This window comes from Colias croceus, chromosome 12, assembly GCF_905220415.1.
Source record: "Colias croceus chromosome 12, ilColCroc2.1".
NCBI lineage: Eukaryota > Metazoa > Arthropoda > Insecta > Lepidoptera > Pieridae > Colias > Colias croceus.
This window is the reverse complement of record NC_059548.1, coordinates 11,176,010-11,193,503: the sequence shown is the minus strand read 5'-3', so window position 1 is coordinate 11,193,503 and position 17,494 is coordinate 11,176,010. Positions and strand designations below refer to the sequence as shown.

The window sequence follows — 17,494 nt, the reverse complement described above, 5'->3', positions numbered from 1 at the left end:
CGCTGGACATAGAAGGAGCCTTCGACAGCGCCTGGTGGCCAGCCATAAAGGTGCGGTTGGCTGAAGTTGGGTGCCCGGGGAACGTGAGGCGGGTGATCAGCAGCTACCTGAGTGAAAGGGGAGTGAAAGTTAGATATGCGGGTGTGCAAGTGAGTAGGGGGACCAGCAAGGGGTGCGTGCAGGGGTCCATAGGCGGACCAATCCTGTGGAACCTCTTGCTGGACCCTCTGCTATGGATGTTAGAGGAGATGAAAGTATTCTGTCAGGCGTTTGCCGACGACATTGTGTTGGTGTTCGAGGGTGATACAGCACTTGAAATAGAAGTTAAAGCGAACCGTGTCCTAAACGCAATAGATCAATGGGGAAAGGAAAACAAACTAAAATTTGCACCGCATAAAACTTGTGCCCTCCTTTCCACGAGGAGGTTGAAATATGACGTGCCACGGCTCGCTATGGGAAGTGTGGAAGTTAAATATTTTTCTCAGATAAAGATATTAGGCCTAACGATTGACAGCGGCCTCACCTTTAACGCCCACGTCGGGACGGTATGCCAAAAGGCAATCGCCCGGTATAAACTCTTGGCTAGGGCAGCCAGAGTTGGTTGGGGACTTAGCCCAGATATTATAAGAACTATTTATGTAGCTGTTATCGAACCGACTATTATGTATGCATCGGCAGCGTGGGCACCCACCGTGGAAAAGATGGGGGTCCAAAAAAGGCTGAACACCGTACAACGGGGGTTCGCCCAAAAGATCTGCCGAGCATATCGGACCGTCTCCCTGAACTCAGCTATGCTGTTGGCTGGGATACTCCCCCTTGACCTCAGAATACTCGAAGTTTCGAGATTATATGGGATCAAGAAGGGGGTGTCGCACCCAGCGTTGGGAGACAGGGAGGTGGAAAGAATGGCTCCGGCGATTGAGGACCCACATCCGGCAGAGCAGGAAGGGCTGGGGTTCGGGCTGGTGGACGAGGACTCGTATTCCGACGTGGCTAATAGCCACGTACATAGGATCTACACGGACGGCAGCAAGATGAGGGTCGAGTCGGAGCCGCCCTTTCCGTATGGGAGGGGGAGGCCGAGACGAAGGCCGTCAAGCTTGCTTTGCCGCCGTATTGCACCGTCTACCAGGCCGAACTCCTAGCGCTCCAAAGAGCAGTAATTAGAGCCTGCAAGAGTGGAGTGTCGAAGGTCGGCATCTTCAGCGACTCCAGATCGGCCCTCCAGGCCGTCACACTCGGTTCCCCTCACCCCCTTGCTGTGCAAACAAGGGCGGCCCTCCGAAAAGCTGCTTCGCAGAGGCGGGAGGTCGCTCTGTTTTGGATTAAGGCGCACGCAGGGCTAAGGGGGAACGAAAGAGTTGACCAATTAGCCAAGGAGGCCGCTCTGGGGTCGAAGAGGAAACCCGACTACGATCTGTGTCCTGTTTCATTCGTCAAGCGTATCTTGAGACAGGATACGATCGGGGAATGGGACAGGAGATACGATGTGGGGGAGACGGCTGGAGGCACGAAGCTCTTTTTCCCAAGCGCTGCTGCTGCATACAAAATAGTTCGGAAAATAAACATCACTCACCACACCACACAAGCACTGACTGGACACGGTGGATTCGCCTTCTACTTGAACAGATTCAAGCTGAAGGAGAATCCATCGTGTCTGTGTCAGCCCGGAGTCGACGAGACGGTTTCTCACCTGTTGCTCGAGTGTCCGATTTTTGCAAGAGATAGATATGTTATTGAGCAAAAATTGGGCATCGCGATGACGGGTGAGAATCTGCCTGCGGCCCTGGGGGACGAGACGAGAAATGAGTTTTTAGAGTTTTGTCAACAAATTGTGAGGGTGGTGAACAAACGAAATTGTGATAAGCTACTGTGATATTAGGGTTAAGTTTAATAAGTGTTGTGCCGTATTGTTTTATTATTTTCATTGTAATGTTTTAAATTGATGTAAGTTTTTAAAATGTAATATTTAATTTTAGTATTTTATTATTATCTTGGAAATTTCATTGTAAATTATTAATTTGTATTTTAAACTCTATTTGTATTCATTTATTTTATCCCGTTTTTTATTATTATCATTGCAATGTATTAATAATGTAAGTTTTTAAATGTAATAATATTTAATTTTAGTATTTTATTATTAATTTGGAAATGTTATAGTAAATTGTTAACTTGTATTTTTTATTTTAAATTGTATTAATTTAGGCCTAATGTGAATAAAAAACTGTTTGGTATTTATTTGATTAAAAGAATAAAAAACACCTCTGGACTATATTCCAGAGAAAAGCACACAACACCCTGAGATGGCGGGTGCTTTTACAAAAAAAAAAAAAAAAAAAAAAAAAAAAAACCTAACCTAACCTAACCTAACCTAACCTAACCTAACCTAACCTAACCTAACCTAACCTAACCTAACCTAACCTAACCTAACCTAACCTAACCTAACCTAACCTAACCTAACCTAACCTAACCTAACCTAACCTAACCTAACCTAACCTAACCTAACCTAACCTAACCTAACCTTTTTTTTTTTTTTTTTTTTTTTTTTTTTTTTTTTATAGTGGAGAATGCATTTAGGCATACCCAGAGCGCTCGGGGAAAGGGCCCTGGGTTATGTCGGACTCACACCGCAGAATGCGGCGACTACCGACTAAACTCCACTGTGTTCCGTCACTCCGCTATTTTGGCAGGGTCGCGGGTATTTGGTCGAACCACTTCCGCAACCCCGTCAGCGGCAGCCTATTTTTTATATAGGCCCATCGCGATTAAGGCCTGGCTTGAGTTCGCCAGTTTCTCCTTCCTGGGGGGCGGCGTGAACGGAACACGTCTCACGCCGCCTCACCGCACCGGACGATGGATTATGTCCCCGTTCCACCGTCCGGCACCCATCATTAGGGAAGCAAGTCGCGACCGTGTACAGCGGTTGCGACTCGGCGACTGCGCCCAATAAGACGTCGCCGCCGAATAGGATCTGCGTTGGGATCTCCCTCGCGGACTCGCTCTGCTTCCTCCTTCTGCGACATCACATCTTCACAGAATGTGATAGCCGCGCGCCACGACCTGTCGCTGCCAACCATTGCGCGAGCTATGGAAGACAGAGAGAGGTCAGGGCCGACGACTGCGACTAGGCGAGCACGGGGCTCGGACCACGCGGGGCACACGGCGAGAGTGTGGTCTGCCGTGTCCTCCGGACTGTCACACCAATGGCAAGCCATTTGCGGCTCCCGCCTGGCGACTTTGCACAAGTACCACCCGAAACAGCCGTGTCCGGACAGCACCTGTGTCAGGCGGAAGGTAATTGCCCCATGCCGCCTGTCGCACCATTCGCGTAGGACCGGTCGGATGGCTTCGACCGTCCTCGCTCCTGCGCTGGGCCTCTCGAGCCGGCGTTCCCACTCCCTGAACCGCCGCTCGAGAGCATCGGCCCTCCATTGCTGGACTTGCTCCAGGTATGGATTAATTCCATGCGATCTGGACGCGGTGACGCGGTGATAAACGTCCGCCAGCATCTCGGCATCCAGGTCCCACGGGGGCGTCCCAGCCATGACACACGCGGCCTCGAAGGACACTGTGCGATATGCCCTCACGACTCTGAGCGCCATGACCCGCTGCGGTCTACGCAAGTAGGGTCGGGTACGGACGCTCAAAGAGTCGGCCCAAATGGGCGCACCATAAAGGGCCATGGAGCGAATGACGCCGGTGTATAGACGACGACACGCACCCCCAGCCCCTCTTAGATTCGGGAGCAGACTTCCAAGTGCCCCGGCCACCCCAACAAGACGGGGAGCGAGGCGACGAAAGTGCTCCACAAATGTCCACCGGCTGTCCAGCACGATGCCCAGGTAGCGCAAGGTGGAACCGACGCCGATGGACGTGCCACCCACCTGGATAGCTGAACCAGCAGCCTGCGCCCTTCGACGGCCGCGAAACAAAATCGCTTCGGACTTGTTGAGAGCGACCTCTAAGCCAAGTCGTCTGATTCGGCGCACAACTTCCGCCACACCAGCGGTCGCAATAAGGGCTGCCTCCCTATACGAGGCCCCGCGTGCAGTTACCAGGGTGTCATCCGCGTAGCAAAGCACGCTGACACCCGGTAGATAAGTGGCACGCAGGACCCAGTCGTAGCCGATGTTCCACAGAAGGGGCCCAAGAACCGAGCCCTGTGGAACACCGCACGTCACTTCCTTTTCTTGCCATCCACGGCGCGCGGGGTACGCCACAGCCCTCTCCGATAAGTAGGACTGCAACAAGCGTACCATATACCCGGGCACGTTGTGGTAGCGGAGCGCTTCGATCACGCAGCTCCATGGCAGAGTGTTGAATGCGTTGGCGATGTCAAGAGACACCGCCAAAAGCACTCCGCCTTCATTATCCGCATCATCAGCGAGGTTCCGCAATTCAGCAATCGCATCGATAGTGGACCGTCCCCGGCGAAATCCAAATTGGTTCTCGCTTAGGTCCGGCCCCACTCCCTCCAGATGGTCGATGAGGCGAGCTGCGAAGACGCGCTCAAAGAGCTTGCTCACCTCATCGAGCAGCACGATCGGCCTATAAGCCGAGGGCGAGTCGCGCGGGCGTCCCTCCTTCTGCAACAGGACCAAGTTCCCGGTCTTCCACCTACGGGGAAATTGGCCCTGTTGGAGGCATTCCGTGAACAGCTGTTCCATCCTGGGTCCAAGTGACTCTAGTGCCAGCACCCAAGCCCGCCCGGGAACACCGTCAGGGCCGGGGGCGGCATTCTTCGCCTTTAGGCGCTCTACTGCCACAGCGAGCTCGTTGCGAGTGACTGGAGGGACATTTTCGTTGTTGAGCTCCTCCTGCGCAGTCATCGCGGGTGCCATCGGTGGGGGAGAATGTCTTCCCCGATCCGGAAACAAGGACGTCACCACTTGCTCCAGAAATCGTGGCTCGAGACTTTGAGACAGGGGCGGGGCCCAAGGGCGAAGCTTTTGCCTCACCCTCTTATACGGCCGACCCCAGGGTTCACGGTTCAAACTCTCGAGCATCTCCTCCCATGCACGGGTCTTAGCGCTTCTGATTGCGTCCTGCAGAGACACAATACAGTCCCTATAGACGGCGTATAACCGCGCTTCCTCATCTTCGTCACGCCGCCTACGGCGCCTGTGCCTGGTGTACGCCCGCCTCGCAGCCACACATGAAGCACGCAGCTGGGCAACATCGGCGGACCACCAGTACATTTGGCGCCTACGTGGAACCGACCGCACCCTCCGCATGCTCGCGTCGCACACCTTTGACATTGCTTCAGCAAGCCAAGTGGCCTCTGCCTCTACGTTTACGCTGCCATTCTGCTGCGATGGGAGCCAAGCCTGCACTAAGGCAGCCTCAATGAGGAGCTCCCTATCGAGGCTACCAAGTGCCCAGCGCGGACGACAATCGCCAGGGGGGAATTGACTGGGAGCCGTTGAGGGCGTGGAGACGCTAAACCGGATATAACGGTGATCCGAGAGCGTCTCCACGTCCAAAAGAACCCTCCAGTCTTGTATACGACGAGCGAGAGGGGGGCTCGCAAACGTGACATCTACAATGGATCCACCCCTCTGCCGAACACAAGTTAATTCTGCTCCACGGTTGATAACCGTCAGTCCCGACGCAACTGCCCAGTCAGCGAGTATTGAGCCACGTATATCACTTGCCACACAGCCCCAAGACACCGACTTGGCGTTAAGGTCCCCGGCCAGAAGCACAGATTGAGGTTGTGCGAAGTCTAGCAGATCCCTCAACTCAACCAGGAACTGCTCGAAATCGGCGAGGCAGCGATTCGGCGAGAAGTACGCCCCAACAACGGTGAAACCCTTGACAACCGCCGAGACGCATCCCCGCCGCCTTATGACTTGCTCAAGCTGTGTGACGCCTTGAGCAACTAGCGTCACCAAGCCATCCAGATCGCCCGCCCAGTTATCCCGGGGGGGCAGATTGTATGGCTCGGACACTACCGCCACGTCAATCCCCCACTCTGCCAGACTCTGATGTAAAAGGTCCTGAGCCCTGGCACAGTGGTTGATGTTGGCCTGTAGGAAACGCAGTGGGGCCATTACTGCGTTTCCATGGCTGCCTCCGTTTGTGGTACCTCATCAGGTACCGGAGCAGAGCACGATGGGACTCGAGCGCCATCTTGCTTCCGCATTCCGCCTCTTTTAGGCTTCGGGGCCTTACAGGCTGCGCTTCCAATCCGATGCTCTGCCGGTAGCTTTGCCTCCGTGCATAGGGCGCAGCGAGCGGAGGCGGCATCGCATCCACCAGCTTTATGGCCTGTTTCACCGCAGCGGAAGCAAGTGGCACTCCTGTCCGTCGACGAGGAGCATGTGGCGCTGACATGGCCCAACTCCAGGCAGCGGTAACAGCGCAGGGGCTTCTGCTCAGTGAGAGATACTTTCGCCGAAACCCACCCAACCATTACGCGCCCCGCCTGCGCCAGCTTCTTCGCCGCAGTCACCGGGCAACTAACCCAGGCTGATACAGCACCTCGGGGGCCCGCGCGCAGGCCACCACACTTCACATGCTCCGCGGTACACTCCCCTGCGTGCGAGACCGCGGCCGCAATGTCCTCGACTGTGGCCGAGTCATCCAGGCCAGTGATTCGCAAGTCTGCGCACTTGACCGGCCTGGACACCTTAACGTTATCCTCACCGAGGACCTCCCGCAATTTGGCGGCAAGGGAGTCCGCTTCTTTGGTGCTGGAAGCACCGGGGATCTCTAGTATCCTGGCACCAGTGACGGCGCGCTTAAAACGCATTGCACTGATGCCAATTTCGGCGAGGTCTATTTCACGCCGCGCCTCCGTCAAAACACCGGCGTAGGTTACGCCACGCTCCTTCGCACTCGGCTGCAGGGTAAGGACGACAGCCGAGGAATTCGGAGCGTGGAGCTTTCGCGACTTCTTGCGGGACTTAGCCGCGCGCTTCTTCCCTTTCCCCTTGTTTCCTTTTCCTCGCTTTCCAACCACAGTCCACTCTCCATCCTTAGACGGCTGCTGCGGGAGGCCATCTTTTCTGGGGGGCCTTGAACCCGCCGGAACAGGCTGCACGACGCCCGTTTCTTTCCCCTTTTCCAATTTCTTTTTCTTGTTTTTCTTCGAGGTTGCCTCGGTCCCCACCGCTGGGACCGCTGCCTGCTTCGAGGTTTTCTTTATTGCGGGCCCAGGCACAGGTCTGCCTGGTTTCGATGTTGCCGCAACACCTGCGTATGTTTTCGCCTTTGATGGAGGGGACGGTGCAAGTTCTTCGGCCATCTCTTCTTCAGCCGCCTTCGTCGCTTTCCTGCTATCCGCCGCCAGCGGAGGTCTTATGCGCTTGGCCGGCAGCAGACGCTCCTCTAGGGCCTCGAATCTCGCGTTTATCATTGCTCCGACCTGGCGCAAGATGACAGCAACCAGATCGGAGTCTGAATCTTGGGGCTGAACAGGCAGCTGCGACGAGCCCTGAGGGGCCTTCACCTCTTGGAGCTCCCTTTTCAGGGAGTCGAGCTCCGCCTGGAGGCGGGAATTCGCTGCCTGCAGCAATCTCGTCTCCTCAGACACAGTGCGCTTCTCCAACTGTGCCACCGACTGCTCAATATCATCGTGGGCTATCTTCAAGGTCTTTTTGAAAGTGCCCTTGAGATTTGATGACCTGGTCAACACCTTCTCTATTGCAGCCAGGTCATCGGCAATACGGCGACTGAGATCCTCAGATGTGTTCAACTTTACTGGGATGGGAGGGAGAGGAGCGCTAGCTCGCGCCACTTCAATGCGCTCGGCGCACTCAGCAACCTCTTTCTCGGCCTGCGCCTCCAACTCCATCTTACGCATCCTCGTCATATCAAATGTGGCCTCACGCCGAGTGGCGCTTGAACCCGATGGGCGGCCCTTCCCTCTTTTTGAGGTGGTCTTCAAAAATGGGGATGTAAAAACCCCTGTGCCATCTGTGTCGGAACCTGAACAGCTGGTGTCCAGCGTCCGCTTCCGCCACAGCCTGTCTCTTCCATCCTTTTCTTTAATGCTGTTGACAGAGCTGGAGCTTGAACGCAGCACAGCCCTGCCCCGCCTTGTCTCGACACGCGCTGGAGACATACTTCCGTCAGTGTCTTCCAAATCGTAAGAGTTTTCAGTGTCAATTGTGTGTTTGCCAGAGTCGTCGTTGATCATTTCGGAGTTAAAGGACATTTTTGTTCCCACGAGTATGGGGGATATAAAACGTCCATCCGGGCGGTGCCCCCTGCACCCGGATAACCCTTTTACACTATGGAGGTCGGGCGGTATCCATGGGTGTACACAGCTAAAAGCTCACGCTCTCCCGAGCCAAACTGTCCAAGAAGGACAGGAAATCCACGCCGCTGGACTACAACGCGGATTTGAGGGTTTTTGATGAGGTGTCCTTCCTCTCAGGCCAGCCGATTAAGGCAAGCCCCCTGGTCCGTCGTAGCTGCTAGACGTGACAACAACACTACGACGGATAACAGGTTGCCCGACGGGAGGCCGAAGCCCCAAACCAGGCAACAGAAAACCTGCCGCCCAGCCCGCCGCGCCGCGATTGATACAACCGCCATCCATCGCTGCAGAGCAGCCCGTCGTCCAGTAGGACTAAAACATCCGCAACCACTGGTTGCCATACCTCGCCGCAAAAGCAGCACTGTTCGAATATGAACCCAGCACATTCTCTGCAAAGCAGAAATTGCAACAAGGACGTGGCAGCCCTCGAGTTCCTCCACGCTGGTTTTGGTCCGCGCCGGCAAGACAACCGGTACCCCCCATATCTGGAGGGCCTCCCCCTATCCGCCACCTGAGGACGCGCCCGATGGGAGACCAGAAACTCCACACGGGAACCTAACCTAACCTAACCTAACCTAACCTAACCTAACCTAACCTAACCTAACCTAACCTAACCTAACCTAACCTAACCTAACCTAACCTAACCTAACCTAACCTAACCTAACCTAACCTAACCTAGCCTAGCCTAACCTAACCTAACCTAACCTAACCTAACCTAACCTAACCTAACCTAACCTAACCTAACCTAACCTAACCATCGTGTCTGTGTCAGCCCGGAGTCGACGAGACGGTTTCTCACCTGTTGCTCGAGTGTCCGATTTTTGCAAGAGATAGATATGTTATTGAGCAAAAATTGGGCATCGCGATGACGGGTGAGAATCTGCCTGCGGCCCTGGGGGACAAGACGAGAAACGAGTTTTTAGAATTTTGCCAACAAATTGTGAGGGTGGTGAACAAACGAAATTGTGATAAGCTACTGTGATATTAGGGTTAAGTTTTATAAGTGTTGTGCCGTATTGTTTTATTATTTTCATTGTAATGTTTTAAATTGATGTAAGTTTTTAAAATGTAATATTTAATTTTAGTATTTTATTATTATCTTGGAAATTTCATTGTAAATTATTAATTTGTATTTTAAACTTTATTTGTATTCATTTATTTTATCCCGTTTTTATTATTCTCATTGCAATGTATTAATAATGTAAGTTTTTAAATGTAATAATATTTAATTTTAGTATTTTATTATTAATTTGGAAATGTTATAGTAAATTGTTAACTTGTATTTTTTTTTTATTTTAAATTGTATTAATTATTAAGGCCTAATGTGAATAAAAAGCTGTTTGGTATTTATTTGATTAAAAGAATAAAAAACACCTCTGGACTATATTCCAGAGAAAAGCACACAACACCCTGAGATGGCGGGTGCTTTATAAAAAAAAAAAATAAAAAAAAAAAAAAAAAAAAAAAAAAAAAAAAAAAAAAAACCTAACCTAACCTAACCTAACCTAACCTAACCTAACCTAACCTAACCTAACCTAACCTAACCTAACCTAACCTAACCTAACCTAACCTAACCAAGATGGCGCTGACGAAAATTTGACATCTTTTCGTTTTGGGTGTCATTTTCATGGTTCTTAGGGTAGGTAGCTTTTAGCAAATTACCATGGTAACTTTGAAGCCGGTTGTCACAAGCTCGCGGCGGTATAGCCTGTATATGTGAACCGCTTGTTGAAAGTGTTTTTGACCGGCGCAGCGGTTAGTTTTGACTATTACATCTCTAACGACGTTAGTGTAGAATATCTAGGTTATTGTTCGAGCAAACAATATATTATGTAGATATCAGGACAATAAAAAAAATCTCAATTTATAATTATTATTTAGTTTTTATTTTATAATTTTACAAAATATTTACAATTTTTATGATATCTTACACATGAATCTACGATACGTTATCGTACTTTAAAGTCAGTGTTTGAGGCGTTTGAGTCACATATCGAGTATGTTTGTATTAAAGAGAGTCCAGTTTATACGAGCGGCGGCGTGTCTTCTCCATCGTCGCTGTCGGTGTCGAAGCGCACGGCGCGCGCGCGGCGGCCGTCCGGCGAGCCGTCCCCCGCGCCCACCGCGCCGCCCCCCGCACCGGCCCCCGCACAGCCCCCCGCGCACGCGCCGCTCGCTGACAGTCACACTTTGTCCTCGCCGCCGCCCGGTCCGCCTGACCGCACGAACTATAACACAAAATAAAAAATATTTGATCTTTGAAAAAAAAAAACCGGCCAGTGCAAGTCGGACTCGCGCACGCAAGGTTCCTTACTATACGTATGTCTTAATTTCTTAATACACACTTATCATTTTATTCTCGTTCATATTGGATATAATATGCATTAATGGATAATATAATATACTAATATTATAAAGCTGAAGAGTTTGTTTGTTTGTTTGAACGCGCTAATCTCGGGAACTACTGGTCCGATTTGAAAAATTATTTAGGTGTTAGATACATAGCCCATTTATCGAGGAAGGCTATACCTAGACTATAATAGTATTATATCATCACGCTAAGACTAACAGGAGCAGAGCAATGCGGGTGAAACCGCGGGGAACAGCTAGTATCCAATAAACTTTTATTTAGGGTTTGTTAAAAAAAAATAGAGTACCTAATCAACTATAATTTTATTGAAAATGAACACAATAAAAAGTAAAAATCAGTCTTCCTGATCATCATCGTGATCATAATGTACATGGTCATACGAATGGCGCCACAATGGCGCCAAAACATAATAATTATGTATTTTTACGAGAATAAAATGATAATATTTAGGCGTTCGTCATTATTTCGCCGATTCTTTTTTCCAAGAATATTATTGTAAAAGTTATTATCACATAAAGAGTATAGAAACTTTTTCACTTTCATTATATTCTCTTTTTTCCCTTTAAAAATTAGAGAAAAATAAAATATGTATTAAGGGTCGGTCGGTCCCCATTCAGTCAAATGCTAATAAGTTTTTAAATTTTAATTAACTTCAGTTCTTATAAAGTTATTATTTAGTTTACATAATTAAAGGTTAAAAAATTAGCTACCACTGAGCTTTTTTTTCGAGAGAGATCTCTACGTCTATTGCTTGGCAAGTTACAATAATTATCTGTTTTTTATTTTTCCTGAAAAGTTCTGTTTTTGAAGTTATCATTTAATTCTCCGGGACGCACAGTGTACGGAAATCGCAATCTAGCGGGATTTAATTCTGACGATACGGAACTTAAATTTATAAACAATAGAAAAAATTCGATCACGAGGCGGGACTCGAGATGGCTATGGCCACGAGTGGCTGAGTTGGTTAGGCATCCGCCCCGGAATGGCGCGAAGGATGCGGGTTCGAGTCCCGCCTCGTGATCGAATTTTTTCTATTGTTTATAAATTTAAGTTATATAAGCAATAGATGGCGCGCGGTGTGTCCCTTAAGACACATAAAACTGAAAGAATGGAATAAATTCGATTGCTCAGGTGGGTCACGAGTGGCTGAGTTGGTTAGGCATCCGCCCCGGAATGGCGCGAAGGATGCGGGTTCGAGTCCCGCCTCGTGATCGAATTTTTTCTATTCTTTATAAAATATTTATAAAGCATTTGAATGCCATAAAAACCAAAAAATATATGTAAATTCGATACGGAACTTATTAAGTTTGATTGACAAAGGTTATAATAAGTGTTTTTATAGTTAGTAAAACACTTTTAGGCGAAGAAGTTATTTTTAACCAAATCACATTATTTTCTAAAAAAAACGATCCCGATGACGATGGCATGTAGTCCATTTAACTTCAATTTGTTGGCATAATGCTCTCAACAAACCCTTGATTTTATTTTTATAAACTCCATAGTGAGTTACACGAGGATAACAACACATAAAAAATGAAAAAACTTCGTCAAATTGATTGCTATTAGAAGACCAAATTTCGAAAATTTGCATTTTCGTTATTTCGATAGCCATGCTGAAAATTGAGAAATAATGTATGGGTGCAAAAAAGCGCAATATTTTTGAGTTGCATCAGTTAAGTAGTTAAAATCATCAGCTTTACTGTGATGGTATACACTTTGCTATATTATAATGTGTTTTCGGGTCCAATGAATTTAAAATCTAAATAAATCGAAGTATATTTCGTGTCCTAACAGAAATGGTTGGTGTTGCCTATTTTTGCCTATTATAAATCAAACAAAATGTGTATATACTAACGTATTAAACACAAACACTTTAATAAATAAAGTAAAAAAAAACACTATTGACTTAATAATCGCTTCGTAAGTAATAAGTAAACGGAATTGGCACAAATTAACACTGGAAAACACGTAGTGAGAGTGACTCCGTTTTGCTGCCGATATAAACATTTCTCATATTAATGTTGACCTTCCCACATAAGAAAAAAATATGCTGTCTTATTAAGTAGTAGCTAAGGAATAAATAGACATCAATAATTGCTAGATAAATCATTGTTCAAATTTTGAATGAAATCCCGCTAGTTTGCGATTTCCTTACACTGGGGGTCGGCGCGGGCGCGTCGTGTAACGAGAAGTTAAACTTTACACTATATTATTGCTTGCTTTATTGTCTTTATTTATATTAGGTATGTTATGATTTGTTTTATTTTATTGCGGCGTTTGTCGTAGGCAGTAGCATTGATGAGAAATATATTATATAATCTAAATATCTATAATATATCTATCTATATCTATATCTATCTATCTTCTATATCTCTATAAAGGCGAAAGTGTGTATGGATGTATGGATGTTTGTTACTCTTTCACGTAAAAACTACTGAACCGATTACAATGAAATTTAGCACACATATAGAGGGTAACTTGGATTAACACAAAGGATAGTTTTTATTCCGGAAATCTCACGGGAACGGGAACTATGCGGGTTTTCCTCTGCAAACGCGGGCGAAGCCGCGGGCGGAAATCTAGTATATTATAATAGAAATATTTTACCGACCTTTAGAGCATTAGGAGGGAATAAGACAATAAAGAAAACACTATTCTAATATACACTACTAAAAAATATTTTTTACCGAAACTGTAGTATTCGTTGTGGAATTCGTTCTGGTCCTGAAAGTCAAGATGCGCCATTTTCGCCGTAATTGAGCGAGAACTTCCCCGTTGCAAAAGCAGTACAGGACCGCGACGCAGAAACCCTGGAGGGAGGTGGTGACGGCCGACACATACTCGTACGCGAGCCACCACGCCGAGTCGCGCGCTGGCCGGCACGGCGTCAGCAGGTACTGCACGCCCAGCAGCGGCGCCAGCAGGCACGTAGCCCGCAGCGCGTGCAGCGCCGTGGCGGAAGGGCGCGCCACGCCCGCGCCGCCGCCCGCACGCAACTTGGTGCACAGCACGCGCACAATGTTGCACAGGAAGGCCACGTTGAGCAGCACAGCGGTGCACACGAGCACGGCCAGCTCGGGGCGCGGCGCTCCGTCGTCGGCCCAGCACAGCGGCTCGTCGGCCAAGCCGCGGCGTGCCGCATGCACCACGGCGGAGGGCAACGGCAGCAGCCAGCCGGCGCCCAGCAGCGCGCGCACGAGCCGGCGCTCGGACACGAACGCGCTGACGAGCACCGTGTGCAGGTACAGCCCCTCGCACAGCATCCACGTGTAGTTGGTGAGCAGCGCGTACTGCAGCACGGCGTTGAGCGCGCGGCACCACAGCGGCGACGCCCGCAGCGTGTCCGCGTTGTCCACCACCAGCCCGTACCACGCCAGCCACAGCGCGTTGTTGAGCGCGAACGACGCGAACAGATTTATGTGCACGGTTATTCGGGCGCACCGCAAACTTCTGAAATATTGCATACATGTGTCCATACAATCATCAAAATCTAGTTAGACATAATATATATAATATTTGCCATCGTAATCAATACAACGCGTTGAAGCGCCTTTCCTTTCTATACAATATAGCCAGAACGCAAGCATAAGAAACTGCTCGTGTATATTTTGTAATGCTGTTTTTAAGTCTGTGATTACAATATATAATGTTACCACCCAAACCCGATTTTAGGACGTTAGGTTTCTGGGCGCATGAACTGCTCACGTATAAATTTGCCGCGCTTACTCCGAAACACACTCCGGGCACATAGCCCGCAGAACCGATGGCCGTTGGTGCAGAAAGGTTCTCGAATGGAGACCACGTACTGGGCGACGAAGCGTGGGACGACCACCCACAAGATGGACAGACGACCTGGTCCGAGTGGCAGGGAGCCGCTGGATGCAGGCCGCCGGTGACCGGTCGCGGTGGAAAACCCTGAGGGAGGCCTTTGTCCAGCAGTGGACGTCCCACGGCTGAAACGAACGAACTCCGAAACATACACGATTAGTCCGCATGCGTACTGGCGCTGTATGTTTTGGAGCGCTATACTTAATTTGGTCACTACCTAAGTATACGCAGGTATTTGCTTACTGCTATTGTATAAATTGGAAGAACTTTTTAGAAATGCTATTTCCAATCTATACGTGATTACTGATTAGTTTCACTACGTTGCGTGCTAGCCTTGTATAGTTTGGAAAGACGCCGCGTTGAACACGTTGCGCTCAAGTTTCTGTCGTTTGCTTGTGCACGATACTCACTTGAAGTAGGAGAGGATGGCGAGCGACAACAGCAGCGCCACTAGCGACAGGCTGTAACCGGTCTGGTACAGCGCGATCACTTCGCTCACGTCCTACGTATTAATAGGTATAAATATTAAATATTCATGATGGCTGGTAAATTCAAAATTAATTCGCTTCACCTATATAAAGGTATATTACGGCCCTGCCTGCACAGGAGACTGCTGAGCAGGCAGTTCGCACGGGATCGGAATGCAGGAGTGGAGGCTTGCTGTATAAGGTTTCTTTAGAATGATTAATAATTAAAATATATAGATTATCTAGATCTCCGGTCTGCATCGAGCAGACATATAACAATACTAATATTATTATTTTTAACCAAAAATGTAGTTTTAAAAAGTACATTCTACTTTTTTGGGGCCCCGGCTGTGGCGCTCGTAATTCAAGACTAAACAAGGGAGTGAAAGGAAAGAAAAAAACAGTTTTAATAAAGAATAAAACTGTCATAAATACTGATTAGTTACAGGACAAAAATTAATTTCCGCCAAAATATGTATACGCCTATACCTACAAAAAACACTATTATTTTACAAAAAAATAATATATTCGCGTCGCATCGCTATTTATTTATAGCTGTGCGATGTGCCACGCGGTTTCACACGCGTGGCTCCGCTCCTGTTGGTCTTGCGTGATAATATAATAATATAGCCTATATTACTCGTGGATAATGTAGCTTTCGAATGGTGAAAGAATTTTAAAATCGGTCCAGTAGTTTATGAGCCTATTCATTACAATCAAACAAACAAACAAACAAAGTTTTCCTCTTTATTATATTTGGCAAAAATTTTTTGTGAAATTAATATTTATTGGCTGTCGTTTTTTTTTTACCAAAAGGAATTACATTATATATTATCATGTATGATATTAGAGAAAAATGTAATGTAGTGAAATGCATCACATTTTTGCAAATTCAATTCAATTTAAATTATCCGCGTGTATTACTTTTGCTAAACAAATTCACGATTTTCAACAATAAATAATTAGTTAATACTTAATAGCAATAATAATCATAATTAATAGTAATCAGTTCGCTTACATCTTCCGGTTTGACACAGGTGGTATAGTTGGACCAGGGCCGGCCCGAGTCGGGGTGCCGCCACCACGTGCCGTCCGCCGTGCACTCCTTGTGCGCCAACCCTACATGATCAATCTCGACACTCATTACACATCATCGTAACATCACATCACATCACAAAATCGTAAACGATAGAATGGAACGAGAGCGAACATACGGTCGGGGCTGAAGCCGGGCACGAAGGCGGGGCAGCGCTGGACAGCTGTCGCGTTGGCGCGCGTGTGCGGCCAGCACAGCCACGTGTCGAACGTGCCCGCGCAGTACACGCCTGCGCACGCAAACATAGGCCCGTATTAATAAACAAATCTAAGAATTGAATATGTTAAAGACAAAACTTGGGCTGTCACTTGGGGTTGAGTTATCAGCCGGGGCTCACCGGGCGGCGGCGCGCTGCGGTTGTTGGCGAGCTCGCAGGCGAGGCGCTCGCGCGCGATGCGCTGCGGGTCGTCCATCGCCACCGCTCTGCCGCTGTCACCTCACCTACTGCCACAACATGCTCCCCACACACGTAGTGACTGCAGCTATTCTATTCTGAGGACCCGAAACAAAATAATATATTAATGGTAATTTATACGGTACACTTTTAGCAGATTTACAATAATTTTGTCTAGAAACACCGTATTTTTACCCTGGCAACACGGTAACTCTCGATTTACATATTATGGATACACTGAGTACTGCGGAAGTACTATTAGCAGTTAGCACATTATCCCGGCTGCCGAGTCGTCCACTCAATTGTTATATTATGTATACAGTAGGTACCACAGATTACTAAGTAGTTACTACTGACTTGTTGTCCTAATACGAGCTAATACATACACTGGGTAATTAAAAATTTTGGTCAGATTATTTATAATAATATTATATTCGATCACATTAAAATTAATAAACATACTTAATAATTATTTTTATACATGAATACTTGTAATATTTTAAGAATGATTACTATGAGTACCTAAGGGTGCTCGAGTTAAAATCCCGAGATTATGTCAGCTCAGTGGCCTCTAGCCTCACGTTCATGAGATCATGAGTTTCCCTCGCAAGCAGCAAAGATGATTGTCTCGCGATGTGGGCCCTTGTGTTTGCATTGTGGCACGGAATAGTTCACAGTTCACACAATGTGTTCCGCATAGGGGTGCCGCAAAGCATTCTAAACTGTATTGTGGGTGTATAAAAAAAATGCAATTCAATTTTATTTTTTACAGATCACACGGGTCCTAATTTATATGTATGTCCAGGCTAAACTCAAAAAGTACAGAATAGGTTTACTTCATATTTGGTACTTAGATAGCTTGAGACCTGAGGAAGGACATATTGCTGCTTTCCGAATCGGTGGTAATTATTAAAAATATGTAATGACGATTCGAAAGTGCTTCTAATAGAAGTCTTATTGAATAAATAAATGTTTCGTTCATCTTTCTTTCTTTTCTTTCTATATCATTGCCTTGGGGAATTTCCTTCGACCACGCGTGGTTCAAAGCTGTTGGTAGCGGCTAGCATTGTAA

General features: G+C 47.7%; 1 protein-coding gene across 1 annotated transcript; it reads right to left on the bottom strand.

The window, feature by feature from the left end:
• Window positions 1–10,431: 10,431 nt before the first annotated feature.
• On the bottom strand, window positions 10,432–17,111 carry LOC123696238 (calcitonin gene-related peptide type 1 receptor-like). The gene is made up of 7 exons (XM_045642310.1): window positions 16,945–17,111; window positions 16,366–16,520; window positions 16,147–16,257; window positions 15,951–16,051; window positions 14,876–14,967; window positions 13,325–14,087; window positions 10,432–10,494 (listed from the first exon to the last, which is right to left on the bottom strand). Exons 2-7 carry the CDS (start codon window positions 16,439–16,441, stop codon window positions 10,450–10,452), a joined length of 1,188 nt encoding a protein of 395 aa, XP_045498266.1. The 5' UTR covers window positions 16,442–16,520; window positions 16,945–17,111; the 3' UTR covers window positions 10,432–10,449.
• Window positions 17,112–17,494: the final 383 nt, after the last annotated feature.

Coding starts and splice junctions, on each gene's coding strand:
- LOC123696238 (XM_045642310.1), bottom strand. CDS start 16,441: ATGGACGACCCGCAGCGCATCGCGCGCGAGCGCCTCGCCTGCGAGCTC. Junction 16,258..16,365: donor CCGCAGCGCGCCGCCGCCCG/GTGAGCCCCGGC, acceptor TTGCGTGCGCAG/GCGTGTACTGCGCGGGCACG. Junction 16,052..16,146: donor GCCCGGCTTCAGCCCCGACC/GTATGTTCGCTC, acceptor TTGATCATGTAG/GGTTGGCGCACAAGGAGTGC.